Raw genomic sequence first — 27,948 nt, forward strand, 5'->3', positions numbered from 1 at the left:
AGCAGCTGCTTCTGACCTCCTGGGAGTACCTGCCTGCCTCTGGTCCCTCCCTTCCTCCCTCCCTGGTGATGATTTTATAATCAAGGCATAAAGTGAGGGGTGTGGTAATTGCCCTGCGTAGGTGTGGATTCTCACTGCTTCTCCCAGCCCATCCAAGATTCCTCAGTCTGGGAGCAGCATAGGAGAGGAACCAGCCACTGAGGACTCTTAGGAACGGCATGGAGAGCAAATGGAGTGGCTTGGTGCTGATCATTTCTGTGTGCCTGGGCTCCTACCAAGGTAAGGCCAGGCCTGGAGGTAGGTAGGATGTGGACAGCCCAGAAAACCCTGCTGAATCCCAAAACTCTTCCCAGCTTTGGTGTCTAAGCTCCATATTGTGCTTCCTCTGGTGTTGGAGTTGGGCAGAGGAGAGCTGGGGAAGGTGGCACCGCTGTCTGTGCTGCCCACCTGGAGGTCAGAGTTGGAACTTTGGTCTTTGAAAGTGATCACAGGGTAAAGGGGGTTTGTTCCCTCCCTTCTCTGGGATTCAGGCACAGCTGGTGGTGTGCTGGGGCATGGAAGGAGGGAAGCTGTGACAGAGTGGGGGAGAGGGGCTGCTCTCTCTCCTGCCCTTAGTTTGGGGCCTGGCTGCTGCTCTGAGCTGGAGAAGCCACTTGGTTGTCACAACAGTGTGACCATGGAGCTGTCCTTGTCCTGAGGGTCCTCCCAGGAGATGCAGGAGGCAGGAAGCTGGCTCTGCTGGCAGATGGCAACAGAGGTTGTTGGCTTGCTGAGCTCTGGGAAGGGTGATGGGGTGATACTCTCTACTCACCTCAGGAGCCCTCCCAGCGTCGGCACTTGGGTATCTGTGAGTGAATCCTCCTGCAGGCAAACCTCTGCTGCTGCCCTTAGTCATTCATCCCCTGCCCATCCCCAGGAACCAAGCTGGGGAAGGAAGGCCTGCTCCCAACCCCTGCTCCTTGCTTGGGGGCAGATCGCTGCTTCCTGGGGAAATCTCCCCCGGAATTCGATGAGCTCTGCTGTTGCAAGCAAACCCCCTCGCACCCCAATTAGCCCAGGCTTGGCCCCTGTGCTGTGACGTGCCCAGGTTTTGTGGGTGCACACACATGAGCCGGCCTGGGGGGGACGTGTCTGGGTGTTCCAGCCGGCAACAGGCAGAGCAGGAATGTTCACCTGTGCTCGGCACGTCCGAGCCCTGCGGTGCCGCCCGCCCGGCAGCCGGCGGGGCCCGGCCGCACGGCCCGGGGGATGCCGCGGCACCGGGACCCTGCGAGCCTCGGCGAGAAAGAAGGGTTTGGGAGCTGGGAAAAGTGTATTTATGGTTCTTGGTGCAACAGGGGCGTGCGCCAGGCCGGGAATTGGGGCGCTGGGGCCCACGCTGCCACCCACCCCCGGCGTTTACATCACAACCGGCTCGCCAGGCTCTGCCGGCTCGGCCGGGGTGCTCCGGGGCTCCGAGGAATGCCAGCACAGCCCTGCCACAGCTGGAGCTCGCTGCTGCATCCCCCCTGAGCATAGCCCACCCCATCCCCCAGGGCCTGGCAGGCAGCAATAGGGCACTTGCGGCTGGCCTGGAACTGCCGCGGCACGGGAGCATCGCTGCCTTGCTCCTTTGCCCAAAATGGCATCATTTAATAACGCTGCTGCCTGTGTGCCTGGCAGCACGAGGTGGCTCCAGCAGGGCTTTGGGACGTGTAGGAGAGCTCACGGGACACCAGCTGCCCCAGTTGCTTGCCCCGTGGCAGTGCTTTCCACCTGGGGAAGCTCCCCCTGCTCTCAGCTGCTGGGTGTTATGATTAGTCCTAATTGCTTTCTGGCCCAGAAATTGCTGCTTGACCTTCAGCTTGAGCAGGGTGAGCAGTAAGTGCTGAGCTGAGGATCTCTGCGAGTCAGGAAACAAAATCCCCCGCGTCTTTTAGATCCTCCCGACTCCACCGTGGGGTCCGGGCTCCAACACAGCTCCGTGAGAGATGCTGCGGGAGGACCAGCTCAGAAAAAAACCTGTGGGCTTGTTGTGTCTCCCGCCTCCTTGGTTTTGGTGCTGCCCCTTAATGCCTCCGCTGACTTGCCATTCCTGTTTGCCCTGATGCTGGGGCCGGGGTTGAAAAACATAAATATATCCCTCTGAGCTGATGGGGCGAGCGTGGCACGGGTGTGTGGGAAGCCTGGGAACCCGGGGGGACTCGCCCTGCCCCGGGGCCCGCCTGCCCCAATGGCAGCCCGATGGGGAAATCGGGGCTGAAACAGCTCCCGGCACCCGGCAGCGCTTCTGAGGCAGGCTGGGATGGTGTGGGGGGCTTGGACCCCTCTCGCCACAACCACAGCGCTCGGGACTTTGCAGGGTGGCCCTGGGCACCTCACGCTCCTGTTTCATGGATGAGCTGGAGGCGTTGCCAAAATCCGGCATGCAGGAAAAGCGGCTTTTGGGGAGAAACCTGATAAGAGCAGGGTCGGGTAGAAAAAGCAGTTTCTGCCTTTGGCTTTATTCCTGCTCTGCAAAATCACAGACAGGGCTGGGGGCTAAAAGCTGGATGCGAATGCTCGGAGCGAGGAGGCTTGTGCTTTGCTTAAAGCTCTGCAGCAGGGTCTGTCTGTCTGTCCCTCTGCCCTCAGATTCCCGGAGCAGCTCCTGGCCAAAGCAAGGCAGCGAAGGGCTTGGCTTGTGCCTTCTCGCCGCCTCCTCCCCAGCCGCATCCTGGGTGGGCACAGTTCCCGGTGCGAGCAAACACTCGCCCCATCCAGGATGAGTCCTGACACACCGAGGTGACAATTAGAGCGCTGCTCTTGCGCCACGCCACCGCGCTGCCGGGGCGGGCCAGGCCGGGCATTTACAGCCAGCAGAAAATGCTGTCGTGGGGAAGAAATCAAACCAAAAGAACCCCACCAAAAGTGGGGTTGCTCAATCGTTGCCGGGAGCCGTGGCGCGATTATCCGGCTGCCGTGCGGGGCTGAGCGCCGGCGCCCTGGGTTTGCCCGTTTTGCAAGATTTATTGCTGCTTTTATCAGCGGCCGCCTCCGCAGCGTGTCAGAGGGTGCTGAGAGGCTGAGGATGAGCCCCAAATTCCCTTTGCTGCTGACCCTGTGACAGACATCCCATTGGAAAAGCTGGCAGCCTGGCTGTCTTGGTTTGGAAAGCCAGGAGTCTGCTAAGGAAGGCAGGAGCCTCCCCTGAAATGGAGAATGTAAACCCTCCCCACCCCTCTGAATTGCTATGAATTTTAAATTAAGGGGCTCTCAGGCAAAAATATGGGAGCAGGAAATAACAGTTCTTTAATAGGGAAGGAAAAAAAAAGGATAAAATAAACAATGCAGTGCACTAGAACAACACTGCCAGAGTCAGAACCCAGCCTGACACCCTGTGGGTCAGGGTGTTGGCAGCAGTCCCATTGGAATTGTGGCTGCAGCCCTCCTGCAGTGTCAGGGGTGGTTCTGTTGGAGCAAGGGGGGTCCTGTAGAGAAGGATGGATTCTGCCTCTGAAGATCCAGTGGAAGAAGTGTGACCGTGTTCACAGGGGTTCTTGGATGAAGGAAGAGACGAGAATGTTGACTCCATGATCAGAAGGCTTGATTTATTATTTTATGATATATATATATTACATTATACCTATACTAAAAAGAAAAAGATGGACAAGGTTTCCTCAGAAGCTTGCTAAGCTAAGAATAGACAAGAAAAGAATGATAACAAAGGCAGCTCTCTTGGATTCTGTCCGAGATAGCTCGGTCCTTGATTGGCCATTAATTATAAACATCCAAGACGGGCCAATCACAGGTGCACCTGTTGCATTCCACAGCAGCAGATAACCATTGCTTACATTCTGTCTCTGAGGCCTCTCAGCTTCTCAGAAGGAAAAATCCTAAAGAAAGGATTTTTAGTGAAAAGATGCCTGCGACAAAGAAGAGACAGCTGCTGTTCCTCTGGGGAATCCCGTGGAGAAAGCCGTGCTGGTGTCTCAAAACCTCTGGATTATATCTGGGTAGCAATGCTTGGCTCCTCCCTCTGGGCAGAGCATCTCCCAGTGGGATGTTACAGTTCTTATCAGTCATGCAGGGACATTCAATAGCTGTTATCAGCAGATGTCCACTCCTGAGGGAGGTGTGAATGTGGTCACTCAAAGAGAGAGATCAGGCAAACTGCCCACTTGACAAAGGTAATCTGCCATACAGATGGGAATGGAAAACATCTTGCATTGCAATTTTCAGCACTGGCACAACCGACCTTAAAAAATCATTTATAAATGAAACACCCCCACCCCCCTCCACGACTTTGGGATTTAGGAGGAATAACAGCAGGAGGGTGAGGAGCATCACTCGTTTGGGGTGCCTTGAGGGCTGACAGTGTCCTCTCCCCGCCCACAGCCGGGGCCAGCCCCCTCCACGAGTGCAGCGAGCGGCCGGAGCACTGGTGCCGGGATGCGGCCACCGCGGCCAAGTGCGGGGCGCTGGAGCTCTGCCGGCTCACGGCGTGGGACCGGGCACTGGGGGTAACCGGGCTGGGAACGGGGCATGTGTGGGACCGGGGCTGGGGGTAACCGGGCTGGGAACGGGGGATGTGTGGGACCGGGCACTGGGGGTAACCGGGCTGGGAACGGGGCATGTGTGGGACCGGGGCTGAGGGTAACCGGGCTGGGAACAGGGGATGTGTGGGATTGGGGCTGGGGGTAACTGGGCTGGGAATGAGGGATGTGTGGGACCGGGCACTAGGGGTAACTGGGCTGGGAACGGGGGATGTGTGGGACCGGGGCTGGGAACAGGGGATGTGTGGGACTGGGCACTGGGATCAGGGGATGTGTGGGACCAGGCACTGGGAGCAGGGAACACGGGGGGCTGCGGGAGAGGTGCCCGTCTGCCCCAAACATGGAGATGGAAAGAGAATCCCAGCCTGCCCACCCCAGCATCTGTGTCTATAGCAGTGCTGTGATGGCCCTGACCAGGGTAGAGAATGATGCATCTGACTCCATGGATAGCAGAAGGCTGATTAATTACTTTATTATACTATATTATTCTATATATCTACATTTTATTATACTATATTATTCTATACTACACTATTCTATACATTAATTATTTCATTATACTATATTATTCTATACATCTAAAACTGAATCTGTTAAGCACTCAACCTTGCACACACTGCTCTGAATCTTGTGACTGTCACCCGACAGTCCTGACACACACGCACACACTTGGCCCTGACACCATGACTTTGGGTAAACAATCTCCAAATTGCATTCTACTTTGGCACAAACATGGGCACAGCAAATGATAAGAATTGTGTTTTCCCTTCCTCTGATGTTCAGAGAATGTGAAACCCAGAAATGTTCTTGGGAAGAATTGTGCCTTGCTTTTCTCTGTGAAGAGAAATGTGGCTACAGAGCACAGAGCAAAGCAGAGCAAATGGCAGAAGCCAATGGGTGCCCCGGGGTGGTTTTGGGGTGGAAGATTGGGATCTGAAGAGGGTCTGGGCGCTGTGACAGCATCCTGATATGTCCCCTCTCTCTCAGCAGAAGGGGATCCCCTGTCACCTGTGCCAGGTGGCAGTCTCTGTGGTGGGCAAGATCCTGCAGGACAACCGCACCGAGGTGGGTCTCAGTGGGAAGGGGAGTGGGGCTGGCGCTCCTCCCTTCCAACCACACTGAGGCCCTGACCTCTCTCTCTGTCACCCAGGAGAAGCTGAGGCTGTTCTTGGATAAGAGATGCCAGTACCTGCCCTTCCAAGACTGGTCTGTCAAGTGCAAGAGGATGGTGGACACCGGCATCCTCGTCCTTGTCCAGCTGGGCAAGCAAGTGCTGGTGAGGAAGGGGGAGCCCCAGGTTTGGGTTTTCCCACAGCTTGGGATGTCCTGGGGGCTTGCAGAGCAAAGGATGCTCCTGGAGCCTGGGGCAAACCATCTGAAGGACGAGATGGAGAGGGAAATTATCGCTGGTCGGGGGTGTATGTACAACTCACCAATGGGATGGGGCTGCTGTGGAACGTGCCTTGAGCTGTTTGATTTTCCAGCATCAGTCTCATTCCATGGTTATGACAATGGGAAGATGCCAGCAGCTCACATCCCAGGCAGCAGACCAAGAACTTAATGTTACAACTTACTTTATAAGTTTTTTGACCAATCACACAAAGCAAAAGCACATTGACAGTAGTTCTATCCAACTACTGTAAGCACAAGTACCTTTGGTTAAACAATGCTTGCTCATTTCAAATACAATACCTGCCTGTAAGCCTTAAAACACAATGCTCAGAGCTCCATTATTAAGCTTCAAACTTCCTAATATCTTGCTAGATAAACTTTTCTGTAGCTTAGAGAGTTATTCTAGACAAGTGTTAATACACAGACCATTGTTCTATTTGCCCTTGCTTTTCTACTTTTTAAATAATTTTTCTGCTGACCAATCTCATGGCTGCTGCTTGGCTCTAATCACAGTTCTGCTGTCTCTGGGGCCTGCCTTTTGCAGCTTTCCCAAAACCCTCTGATTTTGTGGATTCCCACAGGAAATGACCCAGGGTGGGGGTGGGTGGCGGACTGGGTGTGATGGAGGAGGTGCAGCCTCAAGCCCCACCCCACCCCTCTGCTCCCCCAGTCGGAACCCAAGGTGGTGTGTGGGACCATCAGGCTGTGCCAGCGCCTGGACAGAGCCACCACGGGGACCCCAAAGTACCAGGAGCCACCAGCAGCTGCCACAGGCCCCAGCCAGGACTTTGCTGACCTCATTGCCCCCTTCATGGCCAACGTGCCCCTCCTGCTCCATCCCCAGGATCTGCCTCACGGCGAGGCCCAGGTACCGTGGCACAGGCAGGGGTGGTGCTGGTCATGGGACCATGGAATGGTTTGGGTGGGAAGGGTCCTTACAGATCACCTCATTCCAAACCCCTGCTATGGGCAGGGAACGTGTCCAGGCTGCTCCAAGCCCCATCCAAGATGGCCTTGGACACCTCCAGGAATGGTGAAGCCACAGCTTCTCTGGACAATCCGTGCCAGCATCCTAATGCTGCTCAGGGGTGAGAATCCCCTTAAAAGTATCACCTACTTAACAACAATTAGAGAAAGCCCCCAGAATTTCTGCAGAGCTGAAATTACATCTGGCTGGCAGTGTTGTCAGTTTGGGGGATATTTCAGGATGCAGGAGGGAAATGAGAGATGCTGGTCAGAGTGCTGCCCGAAATTGCAGCCAGTGATTAAATCCCAGCCCTGCAAATGCAGGTTGGGGGTGGGGGGATTTGTTTTATTTCGTGGGGTACAGTAATAGTTTCCTCCTCAAGCCAGGTCTCAAAAGCTCTTGGAGATCTATTTCAAACCCAGGAGAGCTCAGCTACCTTTGGAGGCAGAAAATCAGCAGGGTGGCTTCTGTGGCAGAATTTTCTCTGTAAGGAGTTTGTTATTTTGCCTTTTATTAAAACCTTTCTGGAAACAAAAAGGTTTTAATAAAAGGCAAAATAACAAACTCCTTAGAGAGAAAAACCGAGCCAGGTGCAGGACGTTCTTACTCCTGGTAAAACACCTCACAAAAGTGATTGGTTTCTTTGTTCTCTTCTTTTTGTAGTGAATTTCCCAGGTGGGATTTTTTGGCTCCTGTCCAATTGGCTCTCCTTAAGTTTGAGGTGAAGCCCCCCAGGTCCTATGAGGTGGCTTTTTACCTGATTGAGGAGAGAAACTTCTGGGCTTATTTCCTTTTTGAGGGGACAAGGGAGAGTTTTGTCACTCCATCAACAAGGGGCACATTCCTGGAGGGTACCAAGGTGTCCCTGTGCTTGTCACCCTGCAGGAGATGGAGGAGGTGTGTGGGGACTGCCTGCAGCTGGCGAGGGCCGTGCAGGAGGCGCTGGGGACCAACTCTGCCTTCAGCTGGGCGCTGGTGGCACACGCCAAGAGGGTCTGCCTGACCCTGCCACCCCCCCTGGCACGGCAGGTGAGCAGGGAGCCACACCGGGGTTGGGCTGGGAGGGGCTCCATGGGCAGGGACAGCCCAGCATGGGCAGGGGCACCTCCCACACTCCCAGGCTGCTCCAAGCCCTGTCCTGTGGAGGGGCTTGGCAGCTGGGCTGCGAGCAAAGCTGAGTTAATAGAAGAAATAACAATGATAATTTTCAAGTGTACATAGCAAGGAAGAAGACAAGGCCGTCAGCATGGCAACAGTTTAGAAAAGATGCATGAAAATTTTTATAAGCCAGACTACGTGCATAAGTAGATGTGCATATGTGCCTTATTAAATTTCTGTAAAACTTTTACCAATTATATTGACACTGATTGCTTTGCACCAATGAATATACTAAGTTATTGTGATGTAGTTAATGACTGAAGATCATGCTTTGTTAAGAGTATATAAGCTGGAGAACACACAGAATAAAAACATTTTTCTTCTTGGAAAATAAAAGTTTTTTATTCTGCATGTTATATATATATGTATTTATATATATAGTTAATACAGTTAATAACTTAAAATCATGCTTAATTAAGAATATATAAAGAATATATATTCTTATATATACTATTCTTATATATAAAAGAATATTCTTATATATATAAGAATATATAAAAATATATATAAAATTTATATATTAGGAATATATAATCTTTATTAAGAATATCTAAAGAATATATATTATTTTATGTATAATATTCTTACATATATAAGAATATTCTTATATATAAAATTATATATGAAATATTAAAATATATTTAATATATATTATATATATATATTTTAATATATTTTATATATAAAATATATAAAGTTTATATATTAAGAATATATAAACTTTAGTAAGATTATATAAGGAACATGCAGAATAAAAAACTTTTTTTTTCTTGGAAAAAAAAAGATTTTATTCTGCATGTCCTATATATATAGCTATATATAGTTAATACAGTTAATAAAATCACACTTTATTAAGAAGATCTAAAGAATATATATTCTTATATATATAATATTCTTATATATATAGAAGAATATTCTTATATATATAGAAGAATATTCTTATATATATAAGAATATATATACAATATATAAATATATTTTTATGTATATAAATATAAAAAATTTGTACATTAAGACTATATAAACTTTATTAAGAATATATAAAGCATATGCAGAATAATAAACTTTTCTTCTTGGAAAAAAAATGTTTTTATTCTGCATGTTATATATATGTATTTATATACATTTAATACAGTTAATAACTTAAAATCACATTTTATTAAGAATATATAAAAAATATAAAAATATAAATATATATATTCTTTATATATATTCTTTATAAATATATATAGGTATTCTTTATTAAGAATATATATTCTCATATATATATAATATTCTTTTATATATATAAGAATATTCTTATATGTAAGAATATATATATAAAAATATTTTTGTATTTATAGAAATAGATAAAGTTTATATATTAAGAATATATAAACTTTATTAAGAATATATAAAGAACATGCAAAATAAAAAACTTTCTTCTTGGAAAAAAAGAAAAAAAATTTATTCTGCATGTTATATAACTATATTTATATAAATATATATATGTAGTTATATATAGTTAATACAGTTAATAACTTAAAATCACACTTTATTAAGAATACCTAAAAAATTTATATTCTTATATATATAATATTCTTATATATATAAGATTATTCTTATTTATATAAAATACATATAAATATATATATAAAATATAGAAAGTTTATGTATTATGATTATATAAACTTCATTAATAATATGTAAAGAATATGCAGAATAAAAACCTTTTTTTTTCCTTGGACGCTAATCCCGTGTGTATGTCACATCCGACCTACTGGTAGCAGTGCCCAGCCTGGCCCTGGCACTCCCAGGGATGTTTTGCCCTCTCCCCTGGGTGCCAGCCCATGCCTGGCGCTGCCTGGGCACTGACGCTGTGCCTCCCTCCCGCAGTGCCAGCGCTCCCTGGCCGAGTACACGGACACGGCCTCCCAGCTCCTGCACTACCTGGTAAGAGGCTGAGGGCACCCCGGAGTGCCTGGGGTCTCTGGGTGCCACCTGGTACCCAGTGACCATCAGCAGCAAATGATCCTTTTATTTTGTTAAACTCACCCCCTAATATTCCTACAAAATATTAACTTGTTTTTCCCCTCCTCTCTGCTTTGCGCAACTGCTGAAATTACATTTTCTTTTCATTTTTTCTTGCCATTTTCTGACCCCTCCACCGGTAGCAGGCTGAGGTAAGTGAGATCCATGCCCTGATGTGCTGAAATTCCCCTCCCAGGGGCCAAAGCCCTCCTGATTTGGGGTGTCTCTCTCCCCAGGACCCATCGGAGCTGTGTGGCCAGCTGGGACTCTGCGCCTCCAACTCGGCACTGCCCCTCCACACGCTGCTCACAGAGAGGGTGATGCAGGTCCTGAGCATGCTGGGGGTGAGTGGGGACCCCCTCAATTCTGCTGTGCTCCTTGAAATCCAAACACTGTAAAAGGGAGAGCCTCATTTTGTATTTTATTCCCTCAAGCATCATTTATCTGAGGTGGGGAATGCCTTACTTGGGGAATGCCTTACTTGGGGAATGCCTTACATGGGGGATGCCTTACTTGGAGGATGCCCTTCTTGGGGGATGCCTTACTTGGGGGTGATGGTGGAACAGGATGAGGGTGGCTCTGGGGTGTGATGGTATTCACAGGGGTCTTAGGATGAGGGAAGAGATGAGAATGTTGACTCCATGGCTTGATTTATTATTTTATGATATATATTATTTTATGATATAAATTTTATTAAAACTATACTAAAAGAATAGAAGAAAGGATTTCATCACAAGGCTAGCTAAGAATAGAAAAAGATTGAATAACAAAGCCTTGTGACTGGCCGAGACAGTCCGGACAGTTGGACTGTGATTGGCCATTAATTAGAAAAAACCACATGAGACCAATCCCAGATGCACCTGTTGCATTCCACAGCAGCAGATAATCATTGCCTGCATTTTGTTCCTGAGGCCTCTCAGCTTCTCAGGAGAAAAAATCCTAAGGAAAGGCTTTCTCAGACACATGTCTGTGGCACTGGGGGGGCTCAGCATGCATCCCACCCCCTTGTCCCCACAGGACAGGGTGGGGAGCACTCCGCTGTGTGACGTGTGCCAGTTCACCGTGAAGACAGTGGAGAGCCTGCTGGAGAACAACGTGACAGAGGTGAGCCCCACCGCTGGGGGCTGGCACTGGGGGCTGGCACTGGGGGCTGGCACAGGGGGCCGAGGGGCAGCGAGGAGCTTCCCCTGTTGTGCCTTGTGCCGGCAGGAGCAGCTGGTGAACGACATGGAGAAGGTGTGCTACATGCTGCCCCACGGCGTCATCGGGCAGTGCAAGGACTTCGTCAACTCCTACGGCAAGGCCGTGGTGACCATGCTGCTGGAGGCCACCGACCCCGCGGCCGTGTGCGCCCTGATGCACTGCTGCCCCCGCCTTGGGGACACCCGGCCCGGTGAGCTGGCACCCCGAGCCCGGGCAGGGGGACGTGCCCTCCTCTGGGTGCTGACGGCCGTGTCCTCCAGGGGCTGAATCCCTGGAGCAGCTGGCGGTGAGCGCCGGCGCCTTCTGCAGCGTCTGCCAGATCGTCATCACCTACTTGGACAACGAGCTGCTCAAGAACGAGACGCTGGAGGAGCTGGGCGAGGTGCTGGAGAAGGGCTGCGCCATGCTGCCCATGCCGCTGACCAGCAAGGTGAGCTGAGGGGGCACGACCAAGCCAGCAAAGCCTCCCCTGACCCCCTGCCAGGCTCACCCCTCTCTCCCTCCCAGTGCCAGGCGCTGGTGTTGCAGTACGAGCCAGCAGCCGTGCGGCTCTTCGTGCAGATGATGGACCCCACCTTCGTCTGCACTGTAAGTGTCCTCACCCCTGGGGCAGCCCGGGCCAAGATGGGCCTCCCTTGTCCCAGCCTGTGGGCTAGGAGAGGGTCAGAGGCTGCTCATGGGGCTTTCCTTCCTCTCCCTCCCACCCTTTTCCTTCGCAATGCAGAAAATCAGAGCCTGCGACTCGGGCAAGGAGGATCTCCTGGGCTCAGCCCCCTGCGTCTGGGGCCCGCAGTACTGGTGCAAGAACATGGCCACGGCGGTGGAGTGCAATGTAAGTGACAGCTGTGTCCCCTCCCCGTGTCCCAGGGTGCCGTGCTGGCAGTCCCTGCATCCCAGGTGCCGTGCTGGCAGTCCCTGCATCCCAGTGCCATCCCGTCCCTCCCCAGGCTGTCGCGCACTGCCAGCGCCACGTGTGGAACTAGGAGCCATCTCCCCAGCTGGCTGGACTTGCTCTGCCATGTGGCTGGGGATCCTGGCTCCCTTCCCTGGGACGTGCCCATGCTCACAGACGTCAATGGCAGGAGCCACCTGGCCTCGCCGCGCCGGCGGGGCTGCGGGGAACCTCGGCCGCTTCCTCTTCCACTCCTGGGGCTTGGATTTCCAAATCAGGTTAAGGGACTCGTTGATATTTTCAGCACTAGGGATTCAGCCTTGACATCTCTCAGGGCTACTGCAAAATCCCCAAGCTCTATTCCCACCTCTATCTCCATCCCCAATCCCTTCTCCACCTCTCCATCCCACCCCGAGCCACTCGTACGGCCCAGATCCCGCAACGTGGATCTGTCCCCGTGGGCTGGGCTGGGTTCTGCTGCCCAAACGCTGGCCCCCCACTGCTGGCTGGCAGCAGTGAACCTAAAATGAATGAGTTTGAGTGCCAGGATTTCCTGTGACACCCCCATCCCTGCTGGGGGCCCTGTGCTGTCCCAGCCGTGGGGGTGAGGGCAGCGGGTGCTGGCTCGTCCCTCCCTGCTGTGTCAGGGGAATGCCTGCAGTGCCTGCTCCTGGGCGTGCATGGGAGCATCCCACCACAAATAAACTCTTCCCGTGAGCCTGGCTGGTTGTGTCCTTCCTCCTCGTGCTGGGGGCTGCAGTGGGAGTGTGGGAGAACATTTAATGCTTCCTCCGAAATCCAAGGTGCAGCAACACCCGGGGGCATCTCGTGCAGATGATGGATTGAGGGGTGAGTTAAAAGAGGGTCTTCTCTTCCCAAAGGGGGTTTGGGGCCTGATGGATGTGGGCAGGAAGGACGACAGACAGGTTACCCAAAGCCATAGACAGTGTATTTCTGAGTCCCGTAACAGACCGTGCCCGAAACTCTCCACAAGGTCACGACTGGAAACAAACCCCCGAACAAACAAACCCAAATGCAAGAGAGAAGGGGAAAGAAAAGGGCAACAAAAGACACGCACGAGCACTCGACATCCAGAAGCCCCAGTTAGCCTCTCTCTTTTTCGACATTGCAACAAGTTTTGGTAAAGCCAGCAAAATGGAGGAATGTCTTTGGGTTGGGTTTTTTTTTTTCTTTTTAATTTTTTGGGGTCTTTCCTTACTGGAAAGGTGACGTTAATGCCAAAAGGATTAGGTCTCTCCCCACGCTTCCCTGGCCCTGCCCATGCTCGTGGTCGAGGTGTGACAACAGCTGCCTGTCCCCAGCCTGTGCCCGGGAATGCTGTGGCAGCACATCATCTGCATCCTCACTGCACCTTCCCCCCCGTCCAGTCTGGACTCATCAGATTCATTCAGCTTTTCTTTTCCCTTTTTTTTTTTAGAAAAAAAAACTTTTTTTTTTTTTTTAATAAGAAAAATAAAAAAAATTTAATGGTTTCATGGATAAATGACAGGCGAGTAAAAGCATTCCGGTCCTGAGAGCCCTCTGCCGGGGCCAAGCTCTCCAAGGCTGCCGGAGCGATGTGCACCGGCTAGCCCGGACTCCTGCGGGGGAAGAGGGGGCCGAGCTCCGCTCTGGGGCTGCCCCCGGCCCCCAGCACGGCCCCCCTGCTCTGTGCTTCATCCCCGGCTTGCCTGGAGGAGCAGCAGCAGCGCTCGTCATAACTCGGTGATCTCCAGAGGGCTCTCCATGATCACCTCCCGCATCTTGTGCAGGGGCGTGGACTTGGCCGACTCGGTGCGGGCGTTGTGGTCGCTGTAGCCCCCGCAGTCGGCGGTCAGAGTCTCCAGAGAGCGGCCCAGCACCTTCTGGTCGTCCTCGGGCAGGCTGTTGAGGTCGGAGGCGAGCAGGGTGCCCGTGCTGCCGTGCACAACGTGGATGCCGTCCGGACCCTTCAGCTCCACCGGCTGCTTGTGCCGGAAGCGCAGGCTGCCCTGGCTGGGGCTGCGCTCCTCCTCTTCGTCCTCCAGCTCCTTCTGGATCAGCTGCAAGAGAGCCGTGCAGGAGGGAGAATGACCAGAGCAGCTCTGGCTTCCCAGAGGGAAGGGCCCTCCTCTTGTGAAGCACCCTCAGAGCATGGATCATTAGGAGAGGACCTCCAGATGGGTCTCTCCATCCTTGGGCAGATGCCCCAGCTCAGACACTGCTCCATCCTTGGGTGGATGCCCCAGCTCAGGCACTGCTCCATCCCTGGGCAGATGCCCCAGCTCAGGCACTGCTCCATCCTTGGGCAGATGCCCCAGCTCAGACACTGCTCCACCCCTGGGCAGATGCCCCAGCTCAGGCACTGCTCCATCCTTGATTGGATGCCCCAGCTCAGGCACTGCTCCATCCTTGGGCGGATGCCCCAGCTCAGGCACTGCTCCATCCCTGGGCAGATGCCCCAGCTCAGACACTGCTCCATCCTTGGGCAGATGCCCCAGCTCAGGCACTGCTCCATCCTTGGGCGGATGCCCCAGGTCAGGCACTGCTCCATCCCTGGGCAGATGCCCCAGCTCAGACACTGGCTCCCAGGTGGGTGCTGTGTCCTGCAGCTGCCCCCAGAGTGGCCAAGGAGGAGTTTGGAGCCAGGTTGGAATTTGGGGTTGCATGAGGTTGGAGGGGCAGGAGGCAGACAGGGAAAGAAGATGAAGGAAGGCTGGATGGGGCTAAAGGGGAATTAGGGCATGGATAGATGGAGGGCAGAAGGGCTGAAAGGCATCTCCCATCCCACTGCTGCCCTCTGCTCTCTTTGCCCCTCCTTTTGCACCCCCAGGAAGGGTAGAAGGCCACAGAAGGAGTTTCTTCTCCCCAGACCAGCCCTTCTGCACCAACACTCTCCATCCCAACAGTTTTGCCTCAAAACCCTGTGTTTTCGAGGCAAAAGCCAGAGAAGCAGAAGGAAGGGAAGATGATCCCCCACAGCTTTGGCCAGCCTTGGCAGAAATGGGAGCTGATGGACAGAGCCCAGTCTGCAAAGAGGGCTCCTCTCCTGGGGTCAGAGAGACCGAGGGAGAAGGTGCTGTGTGCTGATCAGAGGAAACACAGGGAGCCACTGTGGGGAACCAGCATCCTGGAAAACCAATGAAAAAACAGCAGCGGGAACCAGTCGAAAAGCAATATCTGGCTTGTTTTGACCAAGCAGAGAGTGAGGGGGCAGCACTGGGTGCAGACAGGGAGCAGAGCCTGTAGGGCCAGGAGGACACACGGCATCCCAGAGGGCACGGCAAGCATGTCCCCAGAGCCACGCACACCCCTCTACCTCCGAGACCGAGGAGCGGTCCCCCTGGCTGGCGGTGGCCTTATGCACCATCCGCTGGGCAAAGAGCTTTTTCAGGCGCATGTAATCATCCAGCACCACCTTCAGGAGCGTGCCCTGGGCGGAGGGGGAGAGATTGTGGATTATCCAGGGGAGGTGGCTTGCTCAGAGGGAGCCTGGCCTCATCCCAGCAGTTTTTGGAGCGACGCCACCCTCCGGCGCTGCGAACCTGGAAGGTGCAGAGAAGACTCCTCGGTGCAGGACGCCCTCAGCACTCACCTTGATGGGTCCCTCCCGCATGATCTGCCCCAGCTTGGCGATGTTGTCGTACTCCTGGATGGCAGCCCGCAGGTAGCGATCATCCTCGGGCTTGGCGGCCGAGGGCTCCCTGCCGAAGGTGCCCTGCGGGGACAGACGGCGGCTCAGCAGCTGCCGGGGGTGGCACGGAGGGGACAGAGGTGTCCCAGCAGGGCTGTGTCTCACGTGGGTGCGGGCAGGGCTGTTCCACAGGTCCGTGATCTCGCTCAGGTTCTCCGGCAGGTCGTCCTCGTGCTCCGCCTGCGCCGCCAGCTCCATGTTCCTGCAGAAGGGGTCCAGCCACACCGGGTTGGCCCTGCCGGGGGGAGGAACGGCCATCAGGGCAGGCAAAGAGCGGCGTCATCCCTAACCCCGTGCAGAGCCTGATGCTGAGGCTGCACTGCCTCTTCCTGCCCCGTGCACGTATGAATTTGGCTGTTCTGCATCCAGATGTGTGTCCAACCCTGCCCAGTATCTCTGCTTACCCCAAACCTGGCCAGGATTGGCAGAGATGGAGTCACAGAAGAAAGTATAATATTTTTTAGCTTAGGAAGCTCTCAGAGTGAGAGCGTGTCCCAGGATCAGCAATGCTCCATGCAGGGCAGAGCAGAGCAGAGCAGAGCAGAGCAGAGAGATATTATGTCTCCACCTCCTGTCTCCAAAACACAGGCATCCCTCTCTTGGGAGCAGCCTCCAGCCCCAGGAGATGGCACTCACCCATCAAAGGAGTACTTGTTGGTGTTTGGCATGTCCATGATGTCCATGAAGCCTCTGTTCCCTGCAAAGGCAGGGATTAGAGTTACAGGACAGCATTGGTGGGCTTGGCAGCAAACCATGGGGTGACACTCCTTTATCCGGGAGGGATAAAGAGGAACCAAAAAGGCAGTGAGAAACACGGTGGGGTGTGGCAGGTAACACAGAGTTTGATGCTGAGAAAGGCCTCCCACCATCACACCTTGCTGGGCAGGATCAACTCTGATACACACCCCATGATATCCCCCTTGTCTCCCTGTGACACCCCACTCTGCCATGCAGCTGGGACACCCCAAACACTGCTCACCAGTGGAGCCAGCCACGATGGCTTTCAGTTTCCTTTTGTGCCTGCAAAAGAAACACAGCCAGTTGGGGAAGAAAATAAAGAATATGCTGGAAAGGAAAAGGACACACACGTTTGCAATAACCCTTCATACAGGATGTGCAATAAATATTAAATATTAAATAAGGCTGGGGAGCTTTGAGGGGAGATATACCAATACCATCAGTATTAAAACCATGGATTTTGGAGGAAGGTGATGCCCTCCTTTGCTTGCTGGCATTTCCAGGCCCAGGAGAAGGCACGCTGGTCCCCCTGGTCTAAGGGGACATTGCAGGGGCTGGGCAGAGCCCAGGAGTCACTCACACTGTCCGGTAGTACCAGTTCATGAGGATGAAGAGCATGGCAGCCAGGAAGAGCAGGACAGCCAGCACGATGATTGCCATCTAGGAGAGACAGAGGCATGGGGGGAACCTCCAGCATGCAGCCAGCTCCTGCTGGTGGCCACATGCCCCAGGTTATACAGGTGGAACACCTCTCCAGCACTGAGCAGTCCCAATGGGAAGGGACACCACCCCCAGAGGGCTGTGAGCAGCTCCTCCAAGCCCAGCTGGACCCTTACCTGCAGAGCTGAGAGGTCGTCGGGTGCCCGGGCAGTGATGGCAGGCTGCACGTCCAGCACATTGTAGTTCCTGAAGAGATTCCTCAGCTGCTCCTTGTTCTCATCTATCATCTGAATAACCCTGGGAAGAGAAGGGTTGCTTGGGCACCCTGACATTACTCAGGGTGCCCGGGGAGCCAGGCTGGGTGGGGGGAGAGGGGACGTACCGTTCCACGTCCAGGATGCGGTTGGTCTCCCTGTTCACCACGTGGATCAGCAGCTCCGTCTGGGCAAAGTTCACCCGGCCCTTCTTGTCAACGTGGAACTGGGGAGAGACAGCAAAGTCTGCAGGGTGGGACAGGAGTCTCCTCCTGAGCATCCTTGAGGTGTGCTTGTGTGGCAGAAGACCCTCAAGCATCATCTGGACTCCCACAGTACACCCCAACCTGGGGTCTACCCATCACCTTCAGAACCCAGGGGTGTCTGTGGTTATCCAGGCAGGACTCCCTCGAAGGAGACCTCCCAAACGGCGTGTGGAAGGCCACCTACCCCCCAAAGCAAGCTCCAAGGTGGATGGTTACCTGCACATCATCTGTGTTGACGATGGCACCGGTGATGTTGGAGAGGAGGCTGATGAACTCCTCCTCGAACTGCCTGACCTTGTCAGGGATCTCGTTGATGATGATCTTGACCCGCTGGTCATCCCGCAGGATGTAAATCCCCACAATGGCCGTGTCGTTGTGGCCCACCAGGTCAGAGGCCATAATGTCCACCACAAAGTAGCCGGGGTTGTAGGCAGTGAAGAGGTCAAAGGTTCGCAGGATGCCATCAAGGGTTCCTGTGGAAGGGATGGTGACAAGCCCAGGATTGTCACAGACATCTTTTATGAAAAATCCTTTCCTTAGGATTTTTTTCTCCTGAGAAGCTGAGAGGCCTCAGGAACAAAATGTAACCAATGGTTATCTGCTGCTGTGGAATGCAACAGGTGCATCTGGGATTGGTCTCATGTGGTTGTTTCTAATTAATGGCCAATCACAGTCAACTGGCTCAGACTCTCTGTCCGAGCCACAAGCCTTTGTTATCATTCTTTCCTATTCTATTCTTAGCCAGCCTTCTGATGAATTCCTTACTTCTATTCTTTTAGTATAGTTTTAATATAATATATATCATAAAATAATAAATCAAGCCTTCTGAAACATGGAGTCAGATCCTTGTCTCTTCCCTCATCCTAAGATCCCTGTGAACACCATCAGACAGGATCAGTGACCCCAGCCATGGGGATATCTTTGGCCACAGGGATGTCCCTGCCTGAGGCCCCATGCTCCTGCAGCAGGCTGGGCACCCACCAATGCTGAAGATGTTGGCCACCTCCTCGGAGTCATTGGAGTGCTGCTTGATGTAGCGGATGCCCAGGATGTGGTACAGGACCAGGCTGTTGTTGCCCACGTCGGCGTCCACTGCGAGCACTTGGATCAGCTCCGACCCCACCTTGGCATCGGTGGCAACCCCTTTGAGGGAGAGATGGGAAAGGGACCTGGGGCCAGGCTGGCTCCCACTGCCCCTTTACCCTGCTGGATTTTCCTGGATTATCTCTGGCTCCAGGTGCCCCCCCAGCCCCTGGCACCTCTTACCCGCCGTGTACTCCGACTTGGTGAACTGGGGGGACTGGTCATTGATGTCGTCCAGGAAGATCCGCACCTCCTGCAGGGTCAGGTCCTCGCTGAGGTCCCAGAACTGGGCTCTGGCTGCCCGCTGGCCCCGGGGAGGAGCCCAGTTCCTCTGGCTGGATGCTTTGACGATGATGGAGTGGTACGGCTCCTTCTCCCGGTCCAGGTCCCGCAGGACCTTCAGCTTCCCTTCTCGGCTCAGCTGGAAGTTGCTCTCCTGGTTCCCAGCTGGGTGCAGAAAGGCACCCCCAGTCAGTCCTCTTGGGGCTTGGCACTTCCAAAATGCCACCTTGCCCATTGAGCAGGGCAGAGAGGCAGCAAGGAGAGGATGGAAATCCTGGGTGAGGGGAGTGTGGGGGACACAGAGCTGCCATCTCCACGCCCACCTGCTATGAAGTAGTAGACGATGGCGTTGGAGCCCTCATCCGCATCCACTGCACCGGTGACGTTCCCCACCACGGTGCCAGGCTGTGAGTGCTCAGGGACAGAGAGTGCCTGGTACTGGGGACTGTCCCTCTGCCAGAGACCCCAGGGAAAGGAACGTCATGAGCACTTAAATAAAAGGTTGGGGTTGCTTTAAACCAAAGCAGACAAATCCCAGGGTTCTCCCCACAATGGTGATGCCCAGGTCTGCAGGCTCCATCACACGTGCTCGCTGGCATCCCCATCCCTGCACCCCCTGCATCCCCTGCATCCCCTGCACCCCCTGCACCCCACCCCCTTCACCCTGGTGCCTTACAGGTGGCCTGAGGAAGATGGGTTCATTGTCATCGATGTCATCGAGTGCTACCTGGAGCGGCTGCATGGTCTCATAGGGTGGCTGGCCCTGGTCACAGGCCACGATGATCAGCTGGGGAGAGAGGCAAAAGGGCTGTCCTGGAAAAAACCAGGCTGGGAGACATCACTGAGGCAGGGACAGAGAGGACAGCTGGATGCTGGAGAATTTTGGGGGGATTTAACAGGGAATTGGGTGCTGGCCCACCAGGATGCAACCCCCCTAAGATACTTGATATTCACCCAGTTCCTGCTAAGGTGTGACATCTCCACAGCTGTGTCAACTGGTGCCATCCCCACCACATCCCGTGCATCCCACCAGCCCCATGGCAGACCCACAGCCCCAGGGCCCTGGCTGGCTCACGTTGTACACTGCCTGCTTCTCCCTGTCCAGCCGCATGGCCGTCTGGATCAGCCCGCTGACCGAGTCGATGCTGAAATACTCCCAGTCCTTGTTCCCTGCCCCTGTCTTCAGCAGGTTGTAGAGCACCACTCCGTTGAGACCCTCGTCTTTGTCCGTGGCATAGACCTCGTAGACGTTGGATCGCAGGGGGATCTCCTGCTTGCACACACACAGCCTGTCACCGTGACATTTTCTGAAAAACCCTCTTTGCCCAGGATTTTCTCCTGAGAAGCTGACAGGCCTCAGAAAAGAATGAAAACAATAACTATCTGATTGCTTGGGAATGTGGTCTGGAGATCATTTACTAAAGGTGCATCTTTGATTGGTTTCATGTGAATTGTTTTTAATTAATGACCAATCACCATCAGCTGAGTTGGACTCCGAGGAGTCAGTCCGAGCTTTTAAATTATCATTCTTGTTTAGCCTTCTGATGTATCCTTACTCTTTCTTTGGTGTAGTTTTAGTAAAGCATTCCTATAATATAATATAATATAATATAATATAATATAATATAATATAATATAATATCATATCATATCATATCATATCATATCATATCATATCATATCATATCATAAAATAATAAATCAGCCTTCTGAGAACATGGAGTCAAATTCTCATCCCTCACCTCATCCTGGGGACCTCACACCACCACAAGAGCCCTTCAGCCTTGGCACTGCAAGCAAACCCCCTGCTCCCCCAGCCCCTCCAGACCCCCTTGGTCCAAAATCCCTTGGTTTGGAGGTGAGCAAGCTCCCACCACCCAAAACAGAACAGGGGGCTGGCAGCATGGAGCCATGATCCCCTCTGGGCTGGTGGCTGAGGACTGGCTGAGGCAGTGTCTGGGTGGCTGGGAACTGGCTGAGACACGCACTGGGGACTGGCTGAGACATGCACTGGGGACTGGCTGAGTCAAGCCTGGCTTCCCAGAAAGGAGAAGCATCTCCAGAGTCAGCATTTCCAGCCCATGTTTATAAACACGGTCTGCACGCACCGGCTGTTTACTAATTCCGAGCGCTGCTCGGGTTTCTCTTCCCCAAATCTGCCCCACCACCCTGCTCGCACGTATGGACAGAGGCTGTTTTGGAACGTCCACCCCCATGACCCAAACCCTCTTCCCACATGCTAAATCAAGGTCTGGTTGCATCCCCAGCGGAGATGGAGTTTGGATTTTGCTGTTACAGGCAGGAGTGCCCCTGAACACACTCCCAACACACCATGACCCTGCTCCTTCCCAAGGGATTCACCTCCTTGATGTGCAGGATGGTGCCGTTGGGCGGGCGGACGAAGACGGGGCGGTTGTCGTTGATGTCAATGACCTCGATGTGGAGCATGGTGGTGCCCCAGAGAGGGGGATGCCCCTTGTCCGTGGCCACCACAGTCAGGTTGAACCTCTCGTAGGACTGCAGGCGCCGCCGGGACGTGACCAGCCCAGAGTCTTTATTGATCTTGAAAGCCTCTGGGGACAGAGAAAAGCCCCACATCTCTGGCTCAGGACACTTTGCACAGATAAAGTGTGACTAGAAATGGGTATAACCAGCTGAAGTGCACCCCTCACAGCAGGCCAGGGGTGTGGGTGGTCTCAGGGTTTCAGAGCATGCCAACCCATTGCCACATCCTTGTCTCTGGGACCGACTCCCTGGTCAGCCCTGTCTGTGCTTCACTCTGCCCAGGCTGGCACAGGGGAGCTTTTGGCTGATTTCTGTAATTTCTCTGTGTGCAGATATTCTGGATTTCAGGCACTATCACTGTCCACCCACACCTCTTTGCCCTTCAAAGCCTTCACCTAAAGCAGGCAGTGAGTCTGCTCCAGGACACACTGAGTGTAATAGAAAGTCCTGCTGGGGTAGGGAAGACAAGAGCATAAGGCAAGGCTGGGCTGCAGGATGAAGGCAGACAAAGCCCTAACATCCCACACCATGAGATGAGGAACTGGAAACTGCAGAGAAATGGAGAAAGCTCCCACTTTCAGTATCACTCCCAGGAATCCAAAGCAGCCACAGGAGATGGGTGTAGGCTTGGTGCCTATGACTCCTTCCTGCTCCTAACCCTCATCCCTGGGGAACAGCCCCTGCCCCAGCACCCACCTGCTCCAGGACCCTCGATGCTGTAGGTCACCACGCCGTTGTCCCCCTCGTCCAGGTCGGTGGCACTCATGGTGATCACTGATGTCCCCGCCGGCTCGTTCTCGTAGACGCTGGTGCTGAACTGGCTCTTGCTGAACTGGGGCCTGACATCGTTGATGTCCAGCACTGTGATCAGCACCTTTGGCAAAGCACAGCTGGCTGATGTGAGGCTGGGGAAGGCTGGGCAGCCCCTGGGACCATACCCCTGCTGTGACCTGCAGCTCTGCTGCTGGAGAGAGGTGCCCTTCCTGCTATTTGTTCAACTCCACCAGATGAATTCCTGCCTCCAACAATGGGGGCTGCCGTGGCTGGGGCAGCCATTCATGCCACAGCCCTTGCAGACAATAGTGTCGCCCTCCCCTGCCCCTCCTGCCGACGTGCTGTCCCTGCAGCACAAAGTGCCCTGCACCATCCACCCCACAGCTCCTGGCGTCACCCGCTCTTCCTTCTGCCTAATTCCCCCCAGTCCAGCCCCTGGGGAGGAAAGGTGGGGCTTTAACACCTTCTTGCTGGTGACGAGCACCCAGGGGGTGATGGGAGGAGGAGAGCCCTACCTGCACAGAGTTCTCCCGACGGTTACTGGAGACATCCCCAGGGTTGTCCCTGGCCACGGCTGTCAGTGTGTACTGATCCTTCTTTTCCCGGTCCAGGGCTGACAGGATGTAGATGTCACCCTGCAGCACACAGAGACCTTCAGGTGGACCTCGTCTGGCAGAGCTGGTACTCAAGAAGGGGCAGAAGGTGAGGTGTGGGAGCAAGGCACAAGCTGGGACCATTTCAGCCTCCCCTCCCTTCCCCTGCTCTGTTCCAGCCTCGGTTGGCTCCTTACCGTGTTGGGATTTATCCCAAACTTGCCCTCTCCATCGCTCAGGCTGTACTGGATGAGAGCGAACTGCCCGGAATCCGCATCAGTGGCCGTGACGCTCAGGATGACCGTACCCAAGGGCACGTCCTCAAACACAGCTTTCTGCAACAGAGGCAGCAGGCAGGACTGGCTCAACCTGTGCTGTCTCAGTGGGCAGTAACCGAGGGCACAGCTGGCACAGCTGGCACCCAGCACTGGGCACAGCCAGACGCCCTGGCACAAAGCGCGTGCCAGCATTGACCATCTTCTCCAAGGGGCTCAAGCACAGGGAAGAAAAGGTGTTCCTGGAGAACCCCCAGCTCTGTGCCTGTCCAGGCCCAGCCCCACACCCACAGTTTGACAGGGGTGCTCACCTGGTAGGATGGTTGGGTGAAAACAGGGTTGTTGTCATTGATGTCCACGATCTGCAGGTACACGGGGATCTCAGCGGATCTGCGGGGAGAGCCGTTGTCGGAGGCGCGGACGGTGAAGTTCAGCCACTGCACCTCCTCATAGTCCACTGTCCTGTTGGCCACAACCTTCCCTAGAGGATGGCAGACCCTGGAATGAGAAACCTGACCCAGGTCACCCACCTGCCCCAGAGTCCCACCTCCCCAGGCCACCAACCTGCTGAGTGGTCTTCCAGACAGGCGTAACCTTCTGGAGAGAGGTTCAGCAGCTCATAGGTGATCTGCCCATTGGCACCTTTGTCTGGATCCACTGCTGAGATGGAGATGAGCGTGGTGCCCTGTGTGGCTCCCTCCAGGATCCTCTCAGTGAAGTAGGTGACCCCGAAGGGGCGGAAGCGGGGTGTGTTGTCATTGACATCCAAGACGTTGACTGTCAGCTTGGCTGTGGCCATAGTGGAGACCACAGGGGGAGAGAAGAGAAGAACAAATGAGAAAGAGAAGGGAAGGAAGGTTGGGAGGAAGGAAGGTTGTAAAGGCACGAATGTGAAAGTCCAGGAGAGTCAGCAGGTGCTGGTTCATCAAGAAAAATTTTAATATGCCCCAAATCCACTGAGCATGCTATGGGTATTCTATGCTGCAGTGGGACACCTGCTCCTGAGCTTTGTGTGTCTTCTCACACATGAGCCTGAATTTACCCAAAGTGGGGTGGCAAGATATGACAGGAATGGTAATGAAGAGATGAGTGTCTCCCATGGTAAGGTTATGAGCACACAGTCCTTTCTTCCCATGGTAAGGTTATGGGCACACAGTCCTTTCCTGCCATGGTAAGGTTATGGGCACACAGTCCTTTCCACACCCACTGCAGCCCTGGGATGTCTGGGACATTCTCTAAAGGAGTCCTCAGGGGAGAACCTGAACCTGATGGGAGCTTGTCCAGGACTGGTCCCACTGGAAATATTGCTGGTCAGGTTGGAGAGGAAGGCAGGAGAGCTGCTGGTTACCCAGAAGCTGCGCTGGTGCCTGGGAAGGGCTGTGCCAGTCCCTGTGCCCACCCTTACCGTTGGGCACGCTGACCGAGCGGTCGATGACTTCGCTGGCGTTGTCATGGACAGAGATGGTGACCTCGTAGGTGGCCACTAGTTCACGGTTGAGGGGAGTTTTGATCTTCACAGCTCCTGGGAACCCCAAAAAGATGGATGTCACGGGCTGTGCCTGTGCCCCTGCCTGGGCAGGGAGGTGAGTACCAGTCCACTGCTGCATCCTGCACCACGCTTGTTCTCCTGCCTCTCCAAAGGGTGAATGAGGAAAACACTTGAGAACTACAGGAAGAGACAACTGCTCTCCCCGTGCTCTCCATGTCCTTCCTACCTGCCTGTTCCACACAGCCTCAGGTAGTTCCAGTTGCACATCCAAAAGGGGTTTGGGAGCAGCTGTTGCTGCTCCCCTGCACAACCCCATCCACCTGAGCTCAGCATCTTTAACAACCTTGTCCTGTATCCTTTCCAACAAGGTCATTTTTCTGTCCTGAATCAGCTTTGTGCTTCCAAAAGAGATGTGAGGAGCTCCTGGCCCTCCTTCCCCAAAGGAGCCCCACGACCTGCCCTGGAGTGCCCCTTGTTCCCCCAGGGAAGGTGCTTGGGTGCAGTCTGCCAAGGCTGAGCAGCCCCCGGCCCCCAGCGGAGGCCAACTCTGCCAGTGGAGATGGGTGAGATGGAGGAGGCCATGGTGGCACAGAGACAGGAATGAGCACAGACACAGAGACAAAACTGAGAGCAGGAAAAGAAAGCAAAGTTAAGTCAGTCAGACAGGAAAGAGAAGACAGGGCAGGGTGAGACAGCGGGGAGGCAGGAGAGGAGCACCACCGCCCCATACCTCGGACACCTACCTCCAGGCAGAGAAGAAGTAGAAGCAGAAACGAGGAGAGGGGTCCACACTGCCCACTCCGCCCTTCCCGCTCTCCTACCTGTCCTGAAATCCACCGTGAACGCTCCCTGCTGCTCGGGCACCAGTGCATCCGTGTCATCGCGGGCCACGATCCCCAGCAGGTAGTACTCCAGGCGGGGGTGCAGGTCCCTGTCGATGGCCGTCACCTCGGCCACCACGGTGCCAGGGGGAGCTGACTCGGGGATGCTGACGCTCTGGATGGGGTTGATGAACTCGGGCCGGCAGTCGTTGACGTCGTCGATGAGGATGCTGACGGTGGCAGGTGCCCGACAGCGCCGGCGTGCCCTGGTCCACGGCCACCACCACCAGCCGGTAAGCGTCGCGCTCCTCGCGGTCAATGGTGATGTTGGCCACGCGGATCACCCCCGTGCTGGCATCAATCAGGAACCTGTCCTGGCCACCACCCTCAATGCGGTAGTCCAGCTGCTGGTTGAGGCCACTGTCAGCATCCGTGGCTGTCACCTGGAGGACGGAGAAGCCTGGAAAGGTGGGACACAGCCCTCTCAAGAGAGGGTTGGAGAGCAGCAGCAACCAGCCCTTGGTACCAAGGCAAATATCAAGTGACATGGGCAGCCTCAATTCCCAGATTTTCCCTTTGACTCCATCCTGGCCAACTGTGTCATTGGGAGCTGGATTTTCACAGTCCCAAGGGGACACCCGGGTCACCCCATTTCCCACCCTGACATCCAGTCCTGACCTGGAGGGCTGTTCTCCAACAGCCGCGCCGTGATGGATGCCGGCTGGAAGATGGGGCGGTTGTCATTGTCATCCAGGATGGTCACTGCCAGGCTGGCCGTGCTGTTCAGCCCCCCCACATCACGAGCCACCAGCGTGAATTCCAGGTGAGGGTCCAGCAAAGCCTCTCGGTCGATCACACCACCGGGCTTCACCGAAACCACACCTGGAGAAGGAAAAACCTGGTGGCAGACCACATGGGGACCTGGTGGCCCTGGGCTGGGGAAAGAACAGCTGAGCCACCCCACCTGTCCTGTTGTTGATAACAAAGAGGTCTGAGGATGCCTTCAGGAGCTCGTAGGTCACCACAGCATTGCTGCCCTGGTCAGCATCCAGAGCTAGGATGGGGCCATTGAGCATTGTGACAGGAGTCCCTGGACGAGACAAGAAAAGCATTAGGGAGGGTGGCAGTCCCCTGGAGGGCCCTCCTGTCCCCCTCCCACCCTGGTGACACATGAGGGACAACAATGAATGAATGGAGGAGGTGACAGAGCCGGGCCTCATGGGGTTTGAGGCACAGGGGGGTGGCTGCTGCAGCCTTGCAGACCGACTCGCGAGGCCCAGGAGAGGTGGTGGGACATCCAGCTAAAAGCAAACAGACAGATACATCCATCAGAGGGGTGGCAGCAGCACCCTGCCACCGAGGGTGTCACCTGGAGGCACCCAAACCCTTTGCTTGAGATGTTGCTCAATGGCGGGACAGGATACCTGAAGTCTTGGAGCAGGGAGCAATTTAAATGGCAGGAAGGCAAAACAAAATAATAAGAATAGTGTTTCTAGCTCTTTGTCTGGGAAACGTCTATCTGGACAGGCTGGACTCTTTTAACAATCTCTAACCCCTGGAGCAAGGCAGTTCCAGGTGATGGGGTGATGGCAGCCCATCCTCTTCAGGGCATTGGGCAGGTGGGTGCCCTCAAGGCTGCCCCCATGGCTCTGCTCATCCCACAGGCACCTGCTGCAGCTGGGCAAATCCCAAACAGTGCCCATTTTTGACCTGTGCCAGGAAGGGTTTCCACAAGCAGCATGAACCAAAGCTATGGTCTCCTCAAGGCTCACCAAGGCACAAGCTCCTCAAACTCGGCATCCCTGTCCCAATGAGCTGCAGCCCTGCCCTGCCAATGTCCTGTTTCCTCCACCACGGCCAGGAGACATCTCCCCTCATCCAGCCCTGAAGGGAGTCTCCAAGAGCCACATAAGGGAGTGAAGAGAGACCTACCAGGGGGCGAGTTCTCCATCACCTCAGCCTGGTAGGAGCTCTGGGTGAAGAGGGGGCGGTTGTCATTCTCATCCGCTATGGAAATGACCAGCAGGTCAAAATCCTAAAGGAAAATTGGGACAAGAGGGCAATGACCATAGTGTCCTTTCCTTGAGCTCACCTTCCCTCTCTGGGGCAGTCAAAGGATGCTCAACTATCATTGTGGTTGTCCAGCTCTCCAGCCCAACATTGTCCCACCTTCCATGACATCTACTGCTGTTGCATGGAGTCAACAAATGACTTCAGACTTGCCCTCGATCCTACTGCTCCTGTTCCCTGCTGGGAATGGGGCTGTAGCCCCCTCCCTGTGATCCCCAGGTGCTTTCTGGGGATGGGGCTGCTATCAGAAACACCGTGGGTAAGGGCAGTGCTTGGTTTCGGCCATTTTCCCCACCTGCCCCGCTGGAGGCCCTGGCAGTGTCCGTAAT

The 27,948-nt window shown here is 54.0% G+C and overlaps 2 protein-coding genes across 2 annotated transcripts in view; one reads left to right on the forward strand and one right to left on the reverse strand.

The window, feature by feature from the left end:
* Positions 1-218: 218 nt before the first annotated feature.
* On the forward strand, positions 219-12,828 carry LOC118688183 (prosaposin-like). Its single transcript, XM_054515600.1, has 16 exons — positions 219-279; positions 1,145-1,292; positions 4,357-4,570; positions 5,505-5,579; positions 5,665-5,790; positions 6,577-6,774; positions 7,759-7,902; positions 9,907-9,963; positions 10,185-10,193; positions 10,278-10,385; positions 11,059-11,145; positions 11,251-11,434; positions 11,505-11,674; positions 11,752-11,832; positions 11,969-12,076; positions 12,192-12,828. Exons 1-16 carry the CDS (start codon positions 219-221, stop codon positions 12,225-12,227), a joined length of 1,806 nt encoding a protein of 601 aa, XP_054371575.1. The 3' UTR covers positions 12,228-12,828.
* Positions 12,829-13,063: 235 nt separating this feature from the next.
* The window catches only part of CDH23 (cadherin related 23), a 122,717-nt gene continuing 107,832 nt past the window's right edge, over positions 13,064-27,948 (reverse strand). The window contains 26 exon segments of the mRNA XM_054515590.1: positions 13,064-14,178; positions 15,711-15,833; positions 15,915-16,044; positions 16,446-16,506; positions 16,789-16,829; positions 17,128-17,207; positions 17,384-17,504; positions 17,590-17,687; positions 17,944-18,200; positions 18,709-18,870; positions 18,994-19,257; positions 19,416-19,545; positions 19,769-19,879; positions 20,168-20,362; positions 21,454-21,665; positions 22,294-22,471; positions 22,887-23,006; positions 23,162-23,299; positions 23,551-23,720; positions 23,804-24,028; positions 24,645-24,761; positions 25,550-25,790; positions 25,792-26,009; positions 26,228-26,431; positions 26,514-26,639; positions 27,482-27,584. Of these exon segments, the coding sequence (XP_054371565.1) occupies positions 13,852-14,178; positions 15,711-15,833; positions 15,915-16,044; positions 16,446-16,506; positions 16,789-16,829; positions 17,128-17,207; positions 17,384-17,504; positions 17,590-17,687; positions 17,944-18,200; positions 18,709-18,870; positions 18,994-19,257; positions 19,416-19,545; positions 19,769-19,879; positions 20,168-20,362; positions 21,454-21,665; positions 22,294-22,471; positions 22,887-23,006; positions 23,162-23,299; positions 23,551-23,720; positions 23,804-24,028; positions 24,645-24,761; positions 25,550-25,790; positions 25,792-26,009; positions 26,228-26,431; positions 26,514-26,639; positions 27,482-27,584 (4,152 nt within the window). The 3' untranslated portion in view covers positions 13,064-13,851.

The sequence above is a fragment of the Molothrus ater genome, chromosome 8, assembly GCF_012460135.2.
Source record: "Molothrus ater isolate BHLD 08-10-18 breed brown headed cowbird chromosome 8, BPBGC_Mater_1.1, whole genome shotgun sequence".
NCBI classification, from domain to species: domain Eukaryota; kingdom Metazoa; phylum Chordata; class Aves; order Passeriformes; family Icteridae; genus Molothrus; species Molothrus ater.

Bases quoted from the DNA above. Each gene is read 5' to 3' on its own strand.
- LOC118688183 (XM_054515600.1), top strand. From the start codon at position 219: ATGGAGAGCAAATGGAGTGGCTTGGTGCTGATCATTTCTGTGTGCCTG. The intron at 5,791-6,576 runs GTGAGGAAGGGG...CTGCTCCCCCAG, and splicing joins AGCTGGGCAAGCAAGTGCTG to TCGGAACCCAAGGTGGTGTG. The intron at 10,386-11,058 runs GTGAGTGGGGAC...TTGTCCCCACAG, and splicing joins AGGTCCTGAGCATGCTGGGG to GACAGGGTGGGGAGCACTCC.